General features: G+C 33.8%; 1 protein-coding gene across 1 annotated transcript in view; it reads right to left on the bottom strand.

Annotated features, from left to right (window-relative positions):
- Window positions 1-20,561, bottom strand: part of LOC143258493 (multiple C2 and transmembrane domain-containing protein 1-like) — a 135,634-nt gene extending 115,073 nt beyond the window's left edge. Inside the window, exons 1-3 of the mRNA XM_076517543.1 lie at window positions 20,439-20,561; window positions 8,349-8,848; window positions 2,203-2,311 (exon numbers count right to left, since the gene is read on the bottom strand). Of these exons, the coding sequence (XP_076373658.1) occupies window positions 2,203-2,311; window positions 8,349-8,848; window positions 20,439-20,466 (637 nt within the window). The 5' untranslated portion in view covers window positions 20,467-20,561. The remainder of the gene's footprint in view (window positions 1-2,202; window positions 2,312-8,348; window positions 8,849-20,438) is intronic.
- Between the last annotated feature and the right edge of the window lie 433 nt (window positions 20,562-20,994).

The following is a 20,994-nucleotide window of genomic DNA, read 5'->3' as shown; positions in this document are numbered from 1 at the left end:
TTAAAGTTCAATGTTGAGTGATCCAGATGATACGATTTCCAAATTCGTAATCAAGACTGGATGGTCGGTGTTGTAACTACGTGTGCGAATTGTGAAATCTGGTGGATTTGATAGTTTTTACTAGATTCTACAAAGAAGGTAATAACAATTGTCCAAGTAATTGTAGGCCTATTAGTCTTACATCGGTTGTGGAAAAAGTTTTTGAATGTCTGATAAAAGATACTTTGCAAAATCATTTAACAAAGTTTGGAATTTTATCGGATTGTCAACAAGGTTTCAACAAGGGAAAATCCTGCTTTACAAATCTTTTGACATACTTTGAAAAGGTTACTGCTTGAGATGATGAAGATAAGAGTCTAAATTTGGTGTATATAAATTTTCAGACAGCATTTGACGAGGTGCCACGTAAAGGACTTGTAAAAATTATCTATATAGGTGTAAGAGATAATTTAGCAAATTGGATAGAAGAGTGGCTGGATGTAAGAAAGCAGAAAGTTGTTACAAAAGGAGCTCAGTCAAACTAGATTAATGTTACTAGTGAGATGTTTCAGGGCCCAGTCTTAGGACCTTTGCTCTTTGTAATTTACATCAGTGATATATATATATAAGGAAAATTACTTAACTTCACTGATGGTACCAATGTATTGGGTATTAATAGCTGTGAAGAAGATGCTTCTGCTTTACAAATGGATTAATATCATTTAGTGAGTTAGGCGAATAAATGGCAGATGGGTTTTATTTATGATAAATGCAAGATTTTGCATGTGGGTTATCATAATTTGAATTATAAGTATAATTTGGATGGGAATAACATTAATAATATCATGAAAGAAAAGGATCTTGGTGAAGTGTTTGATCAGTCTCTTAATTCTCCAAGCAAATTGTATTTATAGTATGGAATTTAGAGTTTTTAAAAATTAATTTATCTATAAAACTATTGATAAAATAATTTAGTTTCGAGATCAGAACCGCCGAGATGGGCCAGTAGGTCTAATATTGTCCCAAAACGTTATGCTATGTTAAAAACAGTTTATTAGTCATGTCTCTACAAGTTTGTATCCTGAGCTATGTAATAATACTTTATTCCTCGTGTTTCTACATACTTTGACACCTGTACTAACGTGGAAAAATGCAGTTTGCCATTTGTGTTTTTACTCCTTAATTGCATGCGAGAAAGAGAAGAGTCAATTATATATGTAAAAACGGCTTGGTTGGGTTGAGAAAATATTTTACGTAGAGGAGCGAACAACGTTTCTACCTTCTTCGGTCATCGTCAGATTCACAAAGAAAGAAAGAGGTAGCTGACCGGAAGCTGACCACATGTTTGAAAGGAGTTGTGTAACTGAGTGTCGGAATGTAGAGGGCGTGCTTGGATGTTTGAATATATAATTTTATATTATTTATTTTATTATTATTATTTATTATATTATTTTTAATATAGGTTTAAAGGTGTTCCTTTGTATTGGTTTATTTTGGGCTTAAGTTGTTGTATAAGTAAGGCTTCTTTAATTTTGCGTTTGTTTATGCTTGTTTCTTTATTTAGTTTTTGAGTGTTTTCTATGGTTATGTTGTGTTTATTTGACTTGCAGTGTTCGAAAACGTGTGAAGGTGACTTTTTATGTTCTTTGAATCTGGTTTCCATTTTTCTACTTGTTACTCGAATATAAAAGTCGTGGCAGTTATAACATTGTATTTTATAAATAATGTTGGTGTGGTGTTTGTCAGTGTAGTTTTTACATAGTATAGACCTCAGTTTTGTGCCTGGTTTTTGAATAAATTTGGTATTAACTGGAATGTCATATTTTGTTACTAGTTTTTGCCAAATTTTGGTTATTTTTCTGCTGATGTCGGGAATATATGGTATGCATCAGTATATACCTATATTAAAAATAATATAATAAATAATAATATTAAAATAAATAATATAAATTTTATATATTCAAACATCCAAGCACGCCCTTTACATTCCGACACAACGCCTTTCAAACATGTGGTCAGCTTCCGGTCAGTTACCTATTTCTTTCTTTGTGTACCTGACGATGACCGAAACGTTGTTTCCTCCTCTATGTAAAATATTTTCTCAACCCAAACGAGCCGTTTTTACATATATATTTTTCTCTACAAGTGGGTTTTCTCGACATCACTGAGAAGAGTCAATTGTTGTGTGTATTTCTATTTCTTAGGTAGAGAAAAGTCACTCACCACAAGAGTCTTTAGCTAATAAATCCTTGCCAGACCGAAGATGGACATCAACCTGGAAAAATGCGTGGTTCCTTAGTGTTTTCTGTCGTTGTTTCAATATTGTACTTTCCTTCGTTATAATATAAAAGAAAAAACAATATTTTTGTGACATTCTAACAACCCTGTAACATTCTTCCTGAAACATTCCATTTATGCAAGAAAGAGAAAAACAAAAAACAGAATTTGATTTGTTCTGTAAACGTTTCATATTTGTACGATTAAACAAAATTTTATTTTATTAAATAAATCATGGTCTGTGTTGATTGTGTTTAGAAATGATTAGAAATAAATTATCTTATTATCTATAAACGGGAGCACAGGTGTCCGAAATGCTATACGTATGTAAGTACGCAGCATTGAATGTAACAAATACGAACAGAAAATTTCCTTTCATTACGTGATATTAAATGCTATCGTGAGAATGTTATTTAGCGATTAAATTGTATATAAGAATATTCTAAATTTTGAAGAGCAAAATAAACTATTGGATACAGAATATCATGAACAACATATGTATTTGGTACAGATATACTGATACACACACAAGGATAAATATATGTATGTATAAGTGTGTTGTTTTTTTTTCATGGTGTTTCGAGAAGTAGGAGGTTTCTATTAGTAAAGATTCTAATTATTCACTCCATATGCTATATATGTGTTATCGTATCATGCAAACTTTTGTGGAAGGATACAGCTATCAGTGTCTATAGTTATCTGATTGCGTTTGATTCAGCTAATGATATTTGCTTGATCAGTTGAAAATTTGAGGTCAGATTAGGCCTAGACTTCAAAGCTGCATATTTGTTTGACAAGCATCTTGGCAGTTATAAATAATTTTCTTTTGAGTTCGAACTGATCTTGTATATACTTTGTATCATTATTTTTTGTATCATTTTCTTGTGCTTCTGTTGTTTTATTATTTAATTTGTCGTTTCATTTGTTTTATACTTTATAGATAACGTTTAAATTATTATTTTTAATCTTGTGTCCGTTTTAGCTGTTACCGTATTATTCCATAGCTTAATTATTCACTGAATACATCTTGAGAATCTCCTGCAACTAGGGATTTTATCTTGATTTTAACTGAACTGTATGTTATATTTCTTTAAAATAACATCAACTTTTGCAAATAATCTAAATTTTGGAAATTGCAGTCTTAGAATAAAATAAAGATTAATGACAATATATACGATATACCAGATACTTAAATACTACACGTATCGATAAATAGTATATTATCGCCAATATCGTATTAACACACTAAATAAATAAATAAATAAACATTAGTAGATTACCATTAACAAAAATTAAAATTATCCTTTTTTTAAAAAATAAAGTACTTCAACTTTATAACCATATTCATTATTCATTTATATTCCACATAAAATTCATATTTATGCTAACTTTCGGTTATCAATTATTCATCCAAAGCCACAAAGATAATTTCAATTACAACTTCATGCAGTAAAGACGAATCAAATTGATTAATAGTTAAAGTTTAAAAAAATAGATTGAAATTACAAAAAAAAAACTTTCAAACTGTGAGGAAATGTTATTATTAAAAATTATTTAGAAACTTTTATACATGTGCATCATGTTAATGATTTGCTGAAAAATAAGATTTCAAACGAACTGAGGTTAAAACAAATGCAAAAAATTACAAACGTTAAAACATGAAAAGTTTAGTGTCTATTTTTTTAGAATATTCTACAAGTGTTATTTACAATATTTCGGAATATCACTTGAAGTAAACAAAAAAGAAGAGTAGTATCACGCTATTTAAGATTTTCATTTACTCCAAGGAAGTTAGATTATGTAGAATAATTATAAAACGTTATGGCAGAAATTAAAACTTGCACCCATTCAAGGCCAAACTAAGTGTTAACTTTGATCATATATACGTAAGACAAATTATACTGTATCAAGTGTGCGTATTTTAACTCATAAATTAGAAGTTTGTAGCTGTTTGTAACAAATGAGTTTATAACAACCAAAAGTTTTGAATTTTCTAGAAATTTTTGTAAATTAATTTTTGATGAATCAGTCTATATTCCTCGTTTGGGTATTGAGTCGTTAATTGCAAACCTACCTTTAAAGGAAGAAATTTAATTTTCCAAACTTCAGGTGTTATTAGGAAAATAACGAAACTGGTTTGTATTAAAATGTTGAAATCTGTCATTAAGGTCGTTTTGTTTCTTTTTTTAATGATTGCCATTATGAACAAACAGCTGAAATTTCAATGAGATTAAGGAATGCATCTTTTAAGCTAATCAATTTTTAAATTATCATGAGAAAAGATTATCAGACAGATGTCCCGAGCAGTTTGAACTATTATTATGTTGTTGATTTAAAATCAAATCTTATGTATACGAATTTTAAAAGTATTTGAATAGTCAATATGTTAGTTTTAAATTTACTATTGAAGAGCAAATTGCATTTGCTTCACCATTTCTTAAAGCTAAAATTTAAGAAAATTGTGTTTCCATAAATCATCATTTACTCACTTTTCATTTTGGGGTAGTTATTTACCATTATAGTTAAAAATAACCCAATTCACAAGTTAGCACACTAGGCTTATAAAATAGTTCTTTTTCGGGGTTTGATGAAACGATTGGAGATATAAATAAAAGCTTTCCTCCTTATTTAATTGATATTACTGTTAAGAAGTATTTAGAGAAGTTGTATAGTTCAAAACTTAAGAAATGTTCTGCAACTAAACGGACAGTTTATTGTGCTTTCCAATACACAGTGAAACATGCTTTAAAATTGAAGAAAAAGACTAAACTTGTTCTCAGCATTTAGCCTCAAATTTAACTTATAATTATTTTGAAGCTAAAATTTCTTTAAGTAATTACTTGAAATTTAAATTTACATACACTGCTGGCCAAAATCTTAAGGCCAGTGAACATAAAGAAAAAATAGGCATTTTGCGTTGTTAGACTCAACCACATATTTGATTAGACCTTCGAAAGATGAAAATAAGAAAAGGGAAATAAAAATAAAAAACTTTTTAGCATTTAATAGGTTTATTTGTTTGTTGTGGAATTTCGCACAAAGCTACTCAAGGGCTATCTGTGCTAGCCGTCCCTAATTTAGCAGTGTAAGACTAAAGGGAAGGCAGCTAGTCATCACCACCCACCGCCAACTCTTGGGCTACTCTTTTACCAACGAAAAGTGGGATTGACCGTCACATTATAACGCCCCCACGGCTGGGAGGGCGAGCATGTTTGGCGCGACTCGGGCGCGAACACGCGACCCTCAGATTACGAAGCGCACGCCTTAACGCGCTATGCCATGCCAGGCCCGATTTAATAGGAAAAATGTGAACACTATGAAACTAGCCTAAATTTTGTTTTGTTTGTTTGTTTTGGAATTTCGCACAAAGCTACTCGAGGGCTATCTGTGCTAGCCGTCCCTAATTTAGCAGTGTAAGACTAGAGGGAAGGCAGCTAGTCATCACCACCCACCGCCAACTCTTGGACTACTCTTTTACCAACGATTAGTGGGATTGATTGAAACATTATAACGCCCCCACGGCTGAGAGGGCAAGCATGTTTGGCGCGACCGGGATGCGAACCCGCGACCCTCAGATTACGAGTCGCACGCCTTAACACGCTTGCCCATGCCGGGCCAACTAGCCTAAATACTAGCTGGTTGAAAGTTAAAGACCATACCAAAAAGAAGTCCTAAACAGGGTAGGAATTGCTTAACAAGAGGTCTCAATAGTGAGATGCACGGCCGTCATTGCGAATAACTTCAAACATTCGCTTTGGCATGGTCAATGTAAGCGTTTGCAGAAGGCTGGCTGGTATATTATTTCAAGTGGTGAAGATGGCTTCACGAAGATCATGCACTGTTTGGAATTGACGTCCATTTCTCTAGAATTTCCTTGCCATCCATCCCAAACGTTTTCAATAGGGTTCAGCTCGGGTGAACACGCTGGATTGTCAAAAAGAATCACGTTATTCGCCACGAAAAAGCTCTTTGTACTGCGGACATTGTGGATTGCAGCGTTTTCCTGCTGAGAGATTCAGTCATTTCCACACAAGCGAGGGCCTTCAGTAAATAAGAATGCTCTCTCCAACATGCCAATGTAACCAGCTGCTGTTTGACGCCCCTGTATAACCTGAAGCTTCATTGTTCCATGGAAGGAGAAAGCATCCCAGATCATGATGGGACCTCCTCCACTGTGTCGTGTAGAAAATGTCTCCGGTGGGATATCCTTATCGTGTCAGTAACGTTGGAAGCCATCTGAACCATCCAGGTTAAATTTTTTCTCACCAGAGAACAAAACCTTCGTCCATTTTTCTACGTCCCATGTTTGGTGCTTCTCAGCAAAGTTTAACCGAGCTGTTTCGTGATGTGGAAGGAGGCGTGACATTTGAAGACGTTTACGGTTTTTAAAGCCTTTCTCTTGTAGATGCCGTCTTATTGTTCTTGAGCTGCATTCTGCGTCCGTAAGGGCCTTAATCTGGTTCGACGATCAGCTAGTATCTTGCCGGATAACCGTCGAATCCTCCTGCTCAACGCCGGTGAAATTTTTTTGGGCCGACCACTTAAAATTCTCGTTCCGTGTCCCTCATGGTCTTTTAAGAAATTTGCAACAGCAGTTTTACTACGCCCAATCTCATCAGCGATAGCACGTTAAGAGAGACTTTTCTTTTGCAGCTCGACAATTCTGCCACGTTCAAACTGTGCCAACTTTTTAGCTTTTGCCATGTTTTAACCCAACGTAACACAGGAGATGTCAGTGGGAGATGTCGACAACGCTAATTCTTGAATACAAATGACTCAATTTCGTTACGTGTTTACGATTAACGCTTCGTTTCAGTATGGTCTTAACCTTTGGCCAACTAGTATTTAGGCTAATTTTATAGTGTTCATATTTTTCCAATTAAATGCTAAAAATTTTTTTTGTTTTTGTTTTCATCTTTCGAAGCTCCACTCAAATAAGTGGTTGAGTCTAGCAACGCAAAATGCAAATGTCTTCTTTATGTTCATTGGCCTTAAGATTTTGGCCAACAGTGTATATATATAATTTTCTTAAACGCAACGTTCTTACGTCAACGATTAGCTTACACGTCTGAAGTATGGCAATAACTATGTGGACTCTACAATTCGTTGTTTAAAACGATGGACCTATATTACTTTTGTGTTCATAGAAAATGGATTTTAATTTTAGTTAGTCTTCATTTTTCCAATGGGAGGTCTTTGCATATATCTATTTATCTTGTATATTAATATGGTATTTGTGTACCATTTACAGATGTAAAGAATTTCACGTTTATGACATTTATTTTTTCTGACAATTATTCCCATTCTGAAGTTAAATACTTCCTCAAAATGTAATAAACTTACACTATATAATACGTTTTGTATGTCTTCCGTCTATTCTATAAACTACACGCACAGTTTTATGTTTTGTTTTGATGAGCGAGAGGTCCAAGTGGCCTGATATTTTAGATATACTATATTTTGGTATGTTTCCCAGTTTGTTTTTGAGAAGTTGCAAAATTTATTTTGTGTTAACGCTCGTTAGCATCCACATGTAATAAAAGTCTAAGTTTAATAGTTCGTTGACTTAACGATCTTGTAGTTGTAGGAAGTTATTTTTTTATATAGTTTTTATTTAAAGGAAGACTTCTGCGTCAAGCTAAGAGTGAAAATTTAGTCATCAGTGTTTCATTAGCAAAACTGATTTGATGATAATTAGTTCATCAATACAACTTATTCTCTCGATTTTGTAACTTGACTTTATTGTTGTTTTAAATTTCATCATAAAGTGGAATAAAGGAAGTGTCCGTTGAAATACAGTATATAATGCCACATAGCATTTATTTATTGTGTATGTCACTTTGTCATCCCTTTCGAAAGATCATACACAAATAGTTCTTATGGAAAAACAAAGTTGCCTCTCCCATCTTTATTACGTAGAATTCAACAGATGTTACTGTTCTGTTAGAAGTTCGATAAACAGAATTTGCAATTTATATTGAGCATTTGTTTTACTTCAATTTCAGTTAACCTAATTTTAACACTTCAAAATATAAAAATATATAACTTAAACTACTGTGTGTATGAACGTGATAAATATATTTTATACTTACCATGCTTTCAACCCCACTGTCTGTTTGGTCTTCCCTTGTAGTATTCATTAAAGCTTTCTTTTCTCCATGATAGTTGGTGTTTGCAATAAAGTCTTGTCTGTTGAGGTTAGGGTCACTGAGACTAGACGTGTCATTTAAAAGGTTGACCTCTGAGCTTCTAGTCCCAGAATCCTCAACTGGTGCTTTCGTTAATGTCTCCAAGTTTCTGCTAGAAACATCCGGGTGACTGGAACCAAGTCGGTCATTGGAGCTCAACTCGTTCTTATGACGATTCTTTAACTGATGAGGAACAAATGTTTTCATTGTAGACCACACGCTGTGGACTCGCTTTACTGATCGCTTGCTAGGTTTTTTACTCGGAGTGTCAGACGGTGTTGACGTTCTGGATGAAGGTGTTTCTTTAGAGAGTTCAGCAGGATCTGAACGGTTCTTTTTCTTTAATTTGGGCTTTTTCATGACAGAAACTTTGTTATTTTCTTCGCTCGGATCCCGATCTTCTCCTACGATGAAAAGTTAAAATGAGAAAATATAATTTTAAATATCTGAGTTAAACTAAAAATCTTTAAAGACATAAATGAGTTTTAACTATGTAATATAATTTCATGCATTTGTACCGTACAATAGCTACTGAAATAGTTATTTTATAAAGCATTAAGTGTAACCTAAACCATAAACAAATAAATGATTTTGCTCACCAGAAACCTCTGATATAGAACACATTTCACTATTCCCAGTTTTCTACTTGTGCTCTAATTCATTTATTTGTGAGATACAGTCTTTTTATCCTTTATAGAATTAAAATATTGCTAAAGGTAAGAAACCTGTTTGATTAGCCTTTTCTAACTTTTATGCAATGAAATTGGCATTTTAATATCTGTTTTTAGTGCAAAATATAAGTATATACATTAACAATATTTGAAAAACCTCAGCTTAAATAGTATATTCCTCTAAATTGTTGGATAACTTAAATACTTCAACGACAAAACATTTTCTGAGATTGAGTTATGTTGCTTTATATTTTTAAAGTGTGAAGTGTTCCCTGCAAAAACAAATAGTCGAAATATATAACGAGTTATTTGTTGTTGATTATTTTAGAATTCCATCCAAATTCATACAAGGATTATATAAGCAAAACCATCCATAATACTAATCTGATTGACTAAAAAAAAAAGAAAGCTAGTCAACATCAACTGCTGCAAAGTCTTGAGCTAATCTTGTTTGACCAAATAGTGGATGTTTCATTTTTCTCTTATCACATTTCATGGCTTTCATATGTGGAATGTACTTTTGTGGTGACAGAACATGAACATTTAATGTCAACATCTGACTTGAAGTTTGTAACATCTATTTTGTTTTCACAATACCGTTATCAGCTTATATTTTAAGGGTGCACGTTTTTAAAACTTCGCATTATACAATTACATAAGTTTACAGTAAAAAGTATAAACTTATTTATTAAATATAAGAAATTGCGATTAAGCTTCTTCTTAACAATGGAGTGACTTTTAAAATAAATTTCCAACTATAGTTATTCTTAGTTAATAGGTAAAAAACATAATGAAGTTATTCTGAAGCAAATCTTTGAGAAGGAACAACAGTAACCACGTGTGTTTGTGGTTAAAAGTAATCTCTTTGTTAAAGGGTCTTATTTCATGTTTCTGACTTACGTTGAGTTTTTCTCAAATGTATTGTTTTATTGCAAAGAGGTTCTTGTATGTTTTTTATTGTGACATTTGTTTGCAGTTAATCAAGAAGCTAAACAAAATGTTATTAGTTTTGTGCCAACCACAGACGTTATCAGTTTTCAGATTTACTGCTGAAACATTAGAAGCTGATTATGGCGAAGAAATTTCTATAAACAGTGTAAATTAACTTATGTTAAAGTTTTATTTACTATTGAATGACAAATGCTTCTGTTATTTTCGTATCATGCTTTAATCAAAGTAATTCATTGTTAAATGTTTTGTGATGCAATTAATGAGTTTTATTGATAAAATATTGTGTTGTCTGTGTTGAGTATACATTTTTAAACTGTGGTGAAAAAAAGTTTTGTTTTTTGAATTTCGCACAAAGCTACTCGAGGGCTATCTGTGCTAGCCGTCCATAATTTAGCAGTGTAAGACTAGAGGGAATGCAACTAGTCATCATCACCCACCGCCAACTCTTGGGCTACTCTTTTACCAACGAATAGTGGGATTGACCGTCACATTATACGCCCCCACGGCTGGGAGGGCGAGCTTGTTTAGCGCGACGCGGGCACGAACCCGCCACCCTCGGATTACGAGTCGCACGCCTTACGCGCTTGGCCATACCAGGCTCAGGTGAGAAAAAGTTACGATGCTCCTTGACTAACACGCATTTGTGAGCTTTATTGGATTTGAAGTTAATACCATACAACTTCGAATTTAAAACGCCCTCTAATTTAAGAAGCACCCCACTTTTAAAAAGGGATTTTCAGAAAAACAAATTGGATGATAATTAGAAAAGAGTAAATATGTTTTAAAAGAGTTTACTAACGAATAAAAAATATTAATAATGTATTTAAAAAAAAAAATCATAAATATATATAAAATATACAGGAAATTAAAACTTTTCATTGCAATAATGTTCCTTCCTCCTTTATTTAATCATAACGTTAAATCCACTACACTATTGTTGATGTTGATGCCCTTTATATTTTTCCACTCGGTGTCAAAGCATGATTTTCTTTATTTAGCCAAGTATCAAAATGTTTACGGATACGATCTTTGAATGTCTTATTAATGGACACATCAAGGGGTTGTAACTGACTTGCCATTTCGCCAGGAATTATCACCAGATCACTGCTTTTATTCCTTAAACTACTCGTGATTTTATCTGACAGATGGCCACAAAGTGAATCCATTACAAGCATGCTCTGTTGCTTTAATAATGCATCAGGCCGACGTTCTCATACACATTCCAACCACTCTTACATTAACTGCGATGCCATCCTTGCATTTTTTGTGCACATACTATTACATCTTTGCAAACATTTTCTTTTGGCAATGTTTTTCTGTTTAATATGACATACAGTGGTAATTTATTTCCATCTGCAGTTACACAAAGTATGACACTAACTCTTAGGTTTTTATAACCAGTGGTTTTTGATTGCCACCTGTTTTTCTCCTTTGGCATTTACAGTGTAGTTGCACTCATCTGCCGTCTCATCTGCGTTACCGACTTGGTTTAGGGAATATTGATTCCTTTGGCGTAGACCAATAACGTAACGTTGATATTCAATAGGTTTTTTTAAAAATATGACGGCAATTTTTGACTGATTGTTGTCCTTCGCCGTAATGATAACCTTCTCTTTTCATAAATTTCTCACATCACATACGACTAGCCTTGAAAGAAATACCACTGTTTCCTGCACATTAAGACTTCGCTCCTTACAGGCAGTTCTTTATTTCTTAACTCTCTGAAATATTTAAAAACAGCAGCATCAATTTCAGGATGCCTTCCTGTACTTTTCTTGCAGGAAAATATCTTGATTTCATACCACTCCAACGACATATATTTACCTCACTCATTGTGTACTTTTTAACGGCTGCAATATTCCCAATCTGTTCGGCGCACAAAATAGCTTTTCTTTTAAATTCGGTATCGTACGTAAAACGCTTTTCCGTAGATAAAAAATAAAAAACACAATAAAATATCGTCTATTTGTTTGTTTTTTAATTTCGCGCAAAGCTACTCGAGGGCTATCTGCGCTAGCCGTTCCTGATTTAGCAGCGTTGGACTAGAGAAAGCAGCTAATCATCACCATCCACCGCTAACTCTTGGGCTACTCTTTTACCAACAAATAGTGGGTTTGACCGTCACATTGTAACACCCCCACGGCTGATAGGGCGAGCATATTTGGTGTGACGGGGATTCGAACCCACGACCCTCGGATAACGAGTCGAGTAACTTAACCACCTGGCCATGCCGGGGCAAAATAGCGTCTGAACAACAGACAAAGACTGAGGACGATGATATTCAACTACACCACTAGAAGCGCTGACATCGAGAAATTTGACGTTCTGCACTTGTTGTTTAGTCTTTCTGAGTTAAGTTATTTTTAAAATATAGTCAAATATGTTTCTTAATGCAGGATTTTTTTGAAAATCTTTGTTTTTCGAGGAAAATGATGTTGTTGAGACTTTTGAATAGTGAAAAAATAATACCTCGAATCTAAAACACACTTTGCTTTTTAGTTCGGGAAATGTGAATAAATTGTGTGTTTTAAATTCGAAATAATATGGTATTAGTATTGGCTTGAGAACAATACTGAAGTATGGAAGGCAGGAGACATGTGGTATATAGGCTTACTATGTATTTGCTACCTTCGTATATTGCTATAGGAATATTGAAAATATGTTACTTATAGATGAATGTGCACTTTACACATATCACGTTGATGAAAGATATTGTTGAGTTATTTTGCTCTCGTTACCTACTATTCTGTGTCATTCATTTATAGTATCACCCTTTGCCTTCCCATGGGTCGTTGGTAGTGTGTGAGGTTAGACAAGTATTTCTTTCAGTGATAGTCAGGTAAACCTCTAGGGGTCATGACTTCCCTTGTATTTCATTTGGAACGGCAACTCACATGTGTAATGCTAGTTGTTATATGCAAGTCTAGTGTTCATTTAAGTAGCTAACATGAAAATTATTGAGGTTGGAGCATGATCTAAGCAGTGTAGTCTGGAATACCATATCGAGAGATACAGTTTGGAACTAGAGATTACTGAGCTAGAATAAACTCTCCAGTAAAAGTAACTGTCTATTATGGTGAGTTAACTATACATTTAAGTTTGTTTGTCTTAAATAAAAATTGTTTATTGTAAATGTATGTTTGTATTCAATCGTTTCTTATTTATCATTACTTCAGAGTATAAAACTTTGTTTGTACTAACTCTTGGGTGAAATCAGTTATGGCAAAATGCAGATGGGTAAATATAGTGCTTTGCTGCAGGTAGCATTAAAAGAAAAATTTAAACAGAAATAGGTGCTATATTTCAGAGACAAAACAGAATGACTGTCTGATAATCGAGCAAATAAACCTATTGTAACTGAGGGGGCCCGGCATGGCCGAGCGTGTAAGGCGTGCGACTCGTAATCCGAGGGTCGCGGGTTCGCGCCCGCGTCGCGCTAAACATGCTCGCCCTCCCAGCCGTGGGGGTGTATAATGTGACGGTCAATCCCACTATTCGTTGGTAAAAGAGTAGCCCAAGAGTTGGCGGTGGGTGGTGATGACTAGCTGCCTTCCCTCTAGTCTTACACTGCTAAATTAGGGACGGCTAGCACAGATAGCCCTCGAGTAGCTTTGTGCGAAATTCCAAAACAAACAAACAAAGTAACTGAGGGTTGCTGTAATTAAGGGTAAAATTAGATAGTTAAAGAAAATGATAAACTGAACTGTATTTATACAAAATTGAAAATAAACAAGCTGTGATCGTTATAGAAATAAAACAGGATTTAAAAGCAACTAGAATATGATTTTTATGGTTAAAATGCAAACTTAAATAACGGATGGATTACAAGTACTAGAGAAAAGAGAAAACAATGACATTTAGTTTAGCTGTACTCTCGAACCATCAGATATGAATTTGACTGAAAGTATCAAAATTGCTCTCGTTATCTGCATTCTTTCTTTAACTGAGAGCTAAAAGAAAGATGTAACGCTTCTCCATGTTACAGACATTCAGCAGTTTCATATAAATAGAAGAAAGTGAGGTATCATACAATCATTCTATGAAATGATAAATAGCCTCCCTTACTACTGATAATATAACCTAAGAATGAATTAGCACAAGACCTCGATTACATTTTGCATAAAGTAAATGAGAACTATATAAATAAAAAGTGGTATTATTTGAAATATATATTGTAGGAACATGAGACGCAGCATTACTCCCTTCTCCTTATGGGAAGTGAGTGCTTTTAACTAGCTGCCTTCCCTTTAGTTAAAAATTAAGAATGTTTATACAAACACTATTTTGCAGCTCTGCAGTTTTGAAACTTACAAACAAAGAAATAATTCAGAAAAATAAATAACAAAATCATAATAAGAATAATAAGACTGACAAAAACGTATTTCAGAAAATTATGAAATGAAAGGAGATACGAAATATAGTTTGCTTGTTTTTGAATTTCGAACAAAGCTACTCGAGGGCTATCTGCGCTAGCCATCCCTAATTTAGCAGTGTAAGGCTAGAGGGAAGGCAGCTAGTTATCACCACCCACCGCCAACTCCTGGGCTACCAACGAATAGTGGGATCGATCGTAACATTATAACGCCCCCACGGCTGGGAGGGCGAGCATGAAGATAACACACTCAGAGGCTTTCTTTTCATGAATTTCTGACTGTTCCATCTATTGAAAAAATATTAGAAAGTATTCGATAAAACTCTGTGCTATAGGATATTTCAATCTTCATTGATGAAAATATTCCATCATAACTAAATAAAACATTCTGTACACCAAGTCACTTTCCATGAATTTCGTGTATTACTGATAATTGCTGTTGTTGTTGTTTTAAATTAAGCACAAAGCAACACAATGAGCTATCTGTGCCCTGCCCACCACGGGTATCGAAACCTGGTTTTTAGCGTTGTAAGTCCACAGACATACCGCTGAGCCACTGGGGGTCCTGATAATTGCACTTATTGAAATCAGTCGAAATATCCTGCACTATCTTTATTGAAAGACAATAAATTAAACTGTGTTTTTTTGGTACCCATCAATGAAATTTCACTAGCTGTCAAATATTTTAATGTGAAAATTGAAAAACATGCTCTCATTGATATTAATAAAATAGCAAGTTAGCTTCGATTAATACTGCTGAGAGTGGTAGCCACAGAAAGCTTTTCATATTACAAAGTCTAAACATTCAGATCAAATCCTTTATTTCTATTTGCATGGTGCTTGTCAGTTGTGCTTGTGGTAGTTCCTCTATTCCTCTTATAAAACGTTCACGAATAACCTTATTTAGCATTCATACATGTGTGTGAGAGCAAACACATTATATAAATTTATACATATATGTTGCTATATAGGTATATTCCCATTACACGTTGTCACATAAATTAGTAGCTTATAATAGACTGTTTCCAGCACATGCACAAAAAAATTTTGAGAGCTATCTATATTTACCTGAAAACAATTAAGTTTCAACAACTATGATTATTAACATATTGCAATCTAGAAATAGTCAAATACAGATATCATATAACAAATAATTGCGATCTAAATTAAGACATTCCAGGTAAAATTTTCAGAGCTAGAATTAAAATTTAATCTGCTACTATGATATACTTGTCACTATACTCTTAGAAAAAACACAAGTATTTATAACGTATATAACAAATTACATACACAACAAAGTATGTTAAGGAGAATTCAGCAAGGATCATGTGGTATCTCGCATAGGTCTTCCATCAGTCATTTAGACTAAGCAAGCGACTAATAAAGTGCACTAAATAAAACCTAGTAAGGGTCATGGGGGCCAGAACTGCAATACCCTTTCAGTCATTGATTTTACAACCACGTGTTTATCTTTGCATAAGATATTTACCCAGACATCACATGATATCTTAGAAAATTTCTTATTTTGAAACAGTTTGATGGCTCAGAAAGCAAGAATTACTGCCAGTCTCATGATAATCAAACTATCTCAGCTTATGATTATTGTACAGTTATCACTCAGTATTCAGTGAACATTTCTCAATGAAATTCTACTCAATGTTTTAAGAATTAAGGGCCACAACCACGAGTTTCGACCTTCTAGTAACTATCTTCAGTTGTATAAATTGCTGACGTAATAAGTATTATACCTAGTCACTCAACTATCTTAACTCATGATAACTAAGTGGAAGTATATAACTATGCATTACGTATCTTTTAACATTCAATAATTCAGAAAGCAAGAAACACTAGTTCTTTTCAGTAATCAATTTTTCAACCACATAACTGTCTTAGCTGTTTCAAATCGCATGGAAACTACACAATATAATGTATAAATTGTGTAAAGAAAATCACTTGATGTCTTGGAATGTAGAATGTGTCACTACCTTTCAGTTATTGATTTTTCAACTACACGGTCGAACAACATTTGATAATCCTATGATATAGTACGTAAATGTCTATCCTAACTGTGGATGATTAGATTTATTTTTCAGGAGACAATCAGAAATAGCTTGACCCAAAATCAGAGCTATCACTTGCCTCTAGTTCTAGCACTTTCTTATCTAACTTATCATAAACAGCCAGATAAGTGTGTTCATTCTTTCCATGCGGATACAACATCAGACACTGCACTGCCCGTCCTTGAATCCCTCTATTCCAAACAGTAATCTGTCTAAAATGTTTAAGTAAATGGTCTTGATCTTCCCTAAATTTTAAGGTAGAAATCTGTCATGCTTTATTTACAGGGACCTATGAAAACGTCATAAGCCTTTCTTTCACGTCGACGACATTGTGGGTATAGAGTGGTAGGCATATTTAGGGTCACCAATCCTCAGATGAGTCACCTGTTCCTGCTTCAGAGTAATGGAACAACAAGTTTCTGTAAGCAATTAGTTCATTTTCTAGCTCAACCATAGGTTTCACCACCCTAAAAGAGGCTCATTAACTATATTTTATATTGCAACCCTTACCATTAAGTGCTCAATATCGTACCTGACGGTGAGATTGCTACTATTGGCAGATGATATCTAACATTTACATCTTTATTTTTTCTTTATTACTCTACATTGGCTCCAGACAGTGCTAGGAGTTCTTTGTTTCAGTGAGAAAGGCTTCAGAGACCTATAGTGGTGATCGCATCCAGTCTCAAACTCGTCAAGCTCCATACTGTTATGACAACTCTCAGTTATTTGTTTCCCCCTCTCAATGAGGCCAGTTTTCCTGCCCTACTGATCTACTCCGGATATTGGAAGCTGTCTTTAAGTTGCCATGAGAAAATTCGGGACCTTCTCAACAACAGTAAAAATCCAACATTCAGGAGGAAACTTCTCCTATATCCGATATTCTCTTACAAAACCATCTCCCTTGAGGGACTACCTCTCCCTCCTACTCATTTATCCTTCATGCTGTGTAAAATGATATTGCCTCACAATCAAGTTTTCTAAACTTAACAAACATTTAAGTAATGGAGAAAAACTGTTAAACTCATTCTCATTAAAAATGAGATCATATTCTTTGTCTCCATACCCTTTCATAGCCACGTGGTTTGGGTACTCGACTCGTAATTAGAGGGTCACGGATTCGAATCCCAGTTACACCAAATATGCTCGCCCTTTCAGCCGCGGGAGCATTATAATGTCACGATCAGTCCTACTATTCGTTGGTAAAAGAGTAGCCCAAGAGTTGGCGGTGGGTGGTAATGACTAGCTGCCTTCTCTCTAGTCTTAAACTGCTAACGGCTAGCGCAGGTAGCCCTAGTGTAGCTTTGCGCGAAAAATCAAAACAAACATAACAAACCATACCCTTTTGTGTTTTTCTTCTTGTATTCTTTGTGTAACTGATTCATTCATATTATATAAAACTTAATGTTTTTCTGTAAGGTAGGTATGAGTGGGGGGGCCATGCATTTGTGTTCATTGACATACATACCACCATCACGCGTTGTCAAGTGCTCTAGTAACTTATACAGACCATCTCCAGCGACCACATGAATCACTTTAATACTTTTCTAGTTACTCTTTGAAACTATTATTGACATAGACAATGGCGTCATCTTGGTTTATCATACTCTACTCAATTATATTTAAGGCTTCAAGAAATAAACAATTTCTGACAAAAGCAATACGATTTAAAACTTTTAACTAGAGGTCTATTCTAATATTACAATTATTGTTGTACTTATGTGACTCAATAAACACAACATTCTCATTGCTTGTAGGATCGAAATAATTCTCAGGTAAGTGAATGAACATTTAGTGAATACAGGGCAGCATGCTCCATATATTTTCTACAACTCAACTAGATTACGGGAGTGATTCTATCAAAATGTCATCTAACATTTCGAATCCAAATATTCACTATTGTGGCTGGAAAAGCGATAGCCTCATTACCATCTAAATCAATGCTTCTTAACCTTTTCCAATATCACACACCCATATAAAATTTTCAGAACAGTTGACTCACCCTAGTTCAAAGTAAAAAGACAAAATTAATAAATTTAAACGCAGAATTCTTTGATAACTATGACTTAAATACACATTAAATTTCAACTAGAATGAATACAACAAACTATTCATCCAGTAAGAGGAATTTCTTTAAATCACTAATTTTTCAATAACATGACCATATTAACTATGAAATAAATGAATTAATAAACACGGAGATATAAAGCTTACATTAGTCTATGAAATACCATCTGACAACTCAGACATCAAGATTTCGACGTTCTTTAAACAAAACTGTCGAGTTCCTAGCTTCAAATTTCATTTGTAAAAATGTTGATGTCATAGGTATAATATCTCTTCACTCAAGGTGTCAATATTTTGTTGACTGAATAGCAATAATACAGTGTATTGAATTCATGGTATTTTAAATCACCACTTGAGAACATTAAAAAGCAAGGATTTCAAAACCTTTTCAGTTACCGATATTTCCATTACGTGACTGTCCTAACTTTCAATGGCTGAGATACATCATACATTAATACTGCTCATAGGCTTGGAAAGTAAGGGTCGCACCATTCTTTTAGTTGTCAGTTTCTCGAAATAACAGCTGCCTAACTGTCAATGATCAAACAGTTATCATTTGATGTCCAGTTGATATCTCATTTAGTGAGACTTTGTTTGCAATAGATCTGGTTACAGCAACATAACTTTTTTTTCCTATTTTATTTTATTATCCTATTACTAACAGCAGGATCAAACAGGAAATATTTAGAGTGACCGAATTTGAAAACTCAGTTGAGATTTAAACTGTGTGAGAAATAAACTGGCTGAACACATTTCAAGAAAAGTGAAAGCAATCTTTATTAAAGACACTTAAAAAAGCAATTTATGTACTTGCATAAAACATTGAACAGTTATTGTCCTTACTAGACATTTTTTCTCTCGGGAAGAATCTTTATTGGACTATTCTCATCAATAAACAAATAAATTTAAGACAGCTATATAGGTTCCAATCTAGCAATAAACCTCATATCTTTTCTCTTACGCTAAGGTCACCATAAAACTCTTTATTCTCCCTAAACATTTATGAGTTGTAAAAGACAAATATCATATACTCAGCCAGCAAAGGGCATGACAGTCATTGACCCTTTCAACAAGAATGTGCGACGTTATTGTAATATCTTTTTGAGCAGAGTAGAATTTTTCTGCTTCAGAGAACAAAGACACAAAGGTAAGTAGAACAAAGCTATTTTAATAGTATTATGGTATTATAGATTACGTGTTTATGCCAAAACGGTAAAGAAACTAACTAAACGAAAATGTAAAAACTTATAAGTTAATAAAGGTAATGGAAACATGATACGCCCGCATATCACCAATATAGATTGTAAGAATAGTTTAGGCAGTGTTTATGCTCAGCACATCTTTCTAATAAAGAAAAACAAAGCACGAACCACAGTAAAATATAAAATATTTTGTTTAAGTGAGATAAGCAAAGAAAATTGTTTGTAATTTATAAAAAAGAATAATACATTTTAATTTGACTCGATATTCTATTGCTTAAATTTTCTCGAGTGCTATTAGAATATATAACAAAATCTTACTTTAATATTCCTATTTTTACACTTTTCTAAAATTAAGCACAAAACTATACAATGGGCTATCTGTGCTTTGCCTACCACTGGTATCGAAACTCGGTTTCTAGCATTGTAAGTTCACAGACATACCACTGTGTGCCACTGGGAGGCGTAATTGGGTGTAATAAATTTCATTATCTGACGCCCTTAATTAAGTTTTTGGGTAGCTTTTTAAACTTTAATTTTCGCCGCTTAGACGATCTTTGTTAATTTTCGTTTTAAAAAAGGATGGAAAGGACATGTTTGAGATGTCATAACTGACTAGTACAAGTGAGTGCTTTTAAGATACAAGAAAATATACTGAATCTTTCAAAACTTACCTTTAATGCAAGATCTCAACTTCGCCATGAAGGAATCACGAAAACCTTACTTAGAAGAGCAAAATATTTCAAATAAGTTTAACACACAGCGTGTAATAGTTCATTAAGCATACCTAAGAAATGAGAGTTGTCTGAAATAAAACATTTCACCCACCTGTTCTAGCCCGGCTAGATTAATATTTCCCAGATGTCCAAATTAGCTCTCATTTACTGCAAGTCGCCGGGAACTCTTGAATAAACAAGTATATGTGTTAAACCTGTACAACAGAGAAACTCTTACGAGCAATACCTGTCATATGTAGACGTTTTGATCCATCACGTTTATTTCCTATGAAAAAGTTTAATATTTCATAAATGCTACAACGATTACCGATTAGTAAAAAGTGGAAAACCAAATGGTTTAATAACAAAAATTAAAATAAAAGTCTGATTAAATTATGTTTAACCACGGAGTGATTGGCTTTTCAATCATTTTAACAGTATGCTATCACTCGCAACATAAATAAATATAGCTTGATCTTGCATTTTAATACTACTTAGCCTTATAGTGTAGTTT

This window comes from Tachypleus tridentatus, chromosome 8, assembly GCF_004210375.1.
Source record: "Tachypleus tridentatus isolate NWPU-2018 chromosome 8, ASM421037v1, whole genome shotgun sequence".
NCBI classification, from domain to species: domain Eukaryota; kingdom Metazoa; phylum Arthropoda; class Merostomata; order Xiphosura; family Limulidae; genus Tachypleus; species Tachypleus tridentatus.
Note: the sequence above shows the minus strand (reverse complement) of the source record. Positions and strands in the feature narration are given on the sequence as shown.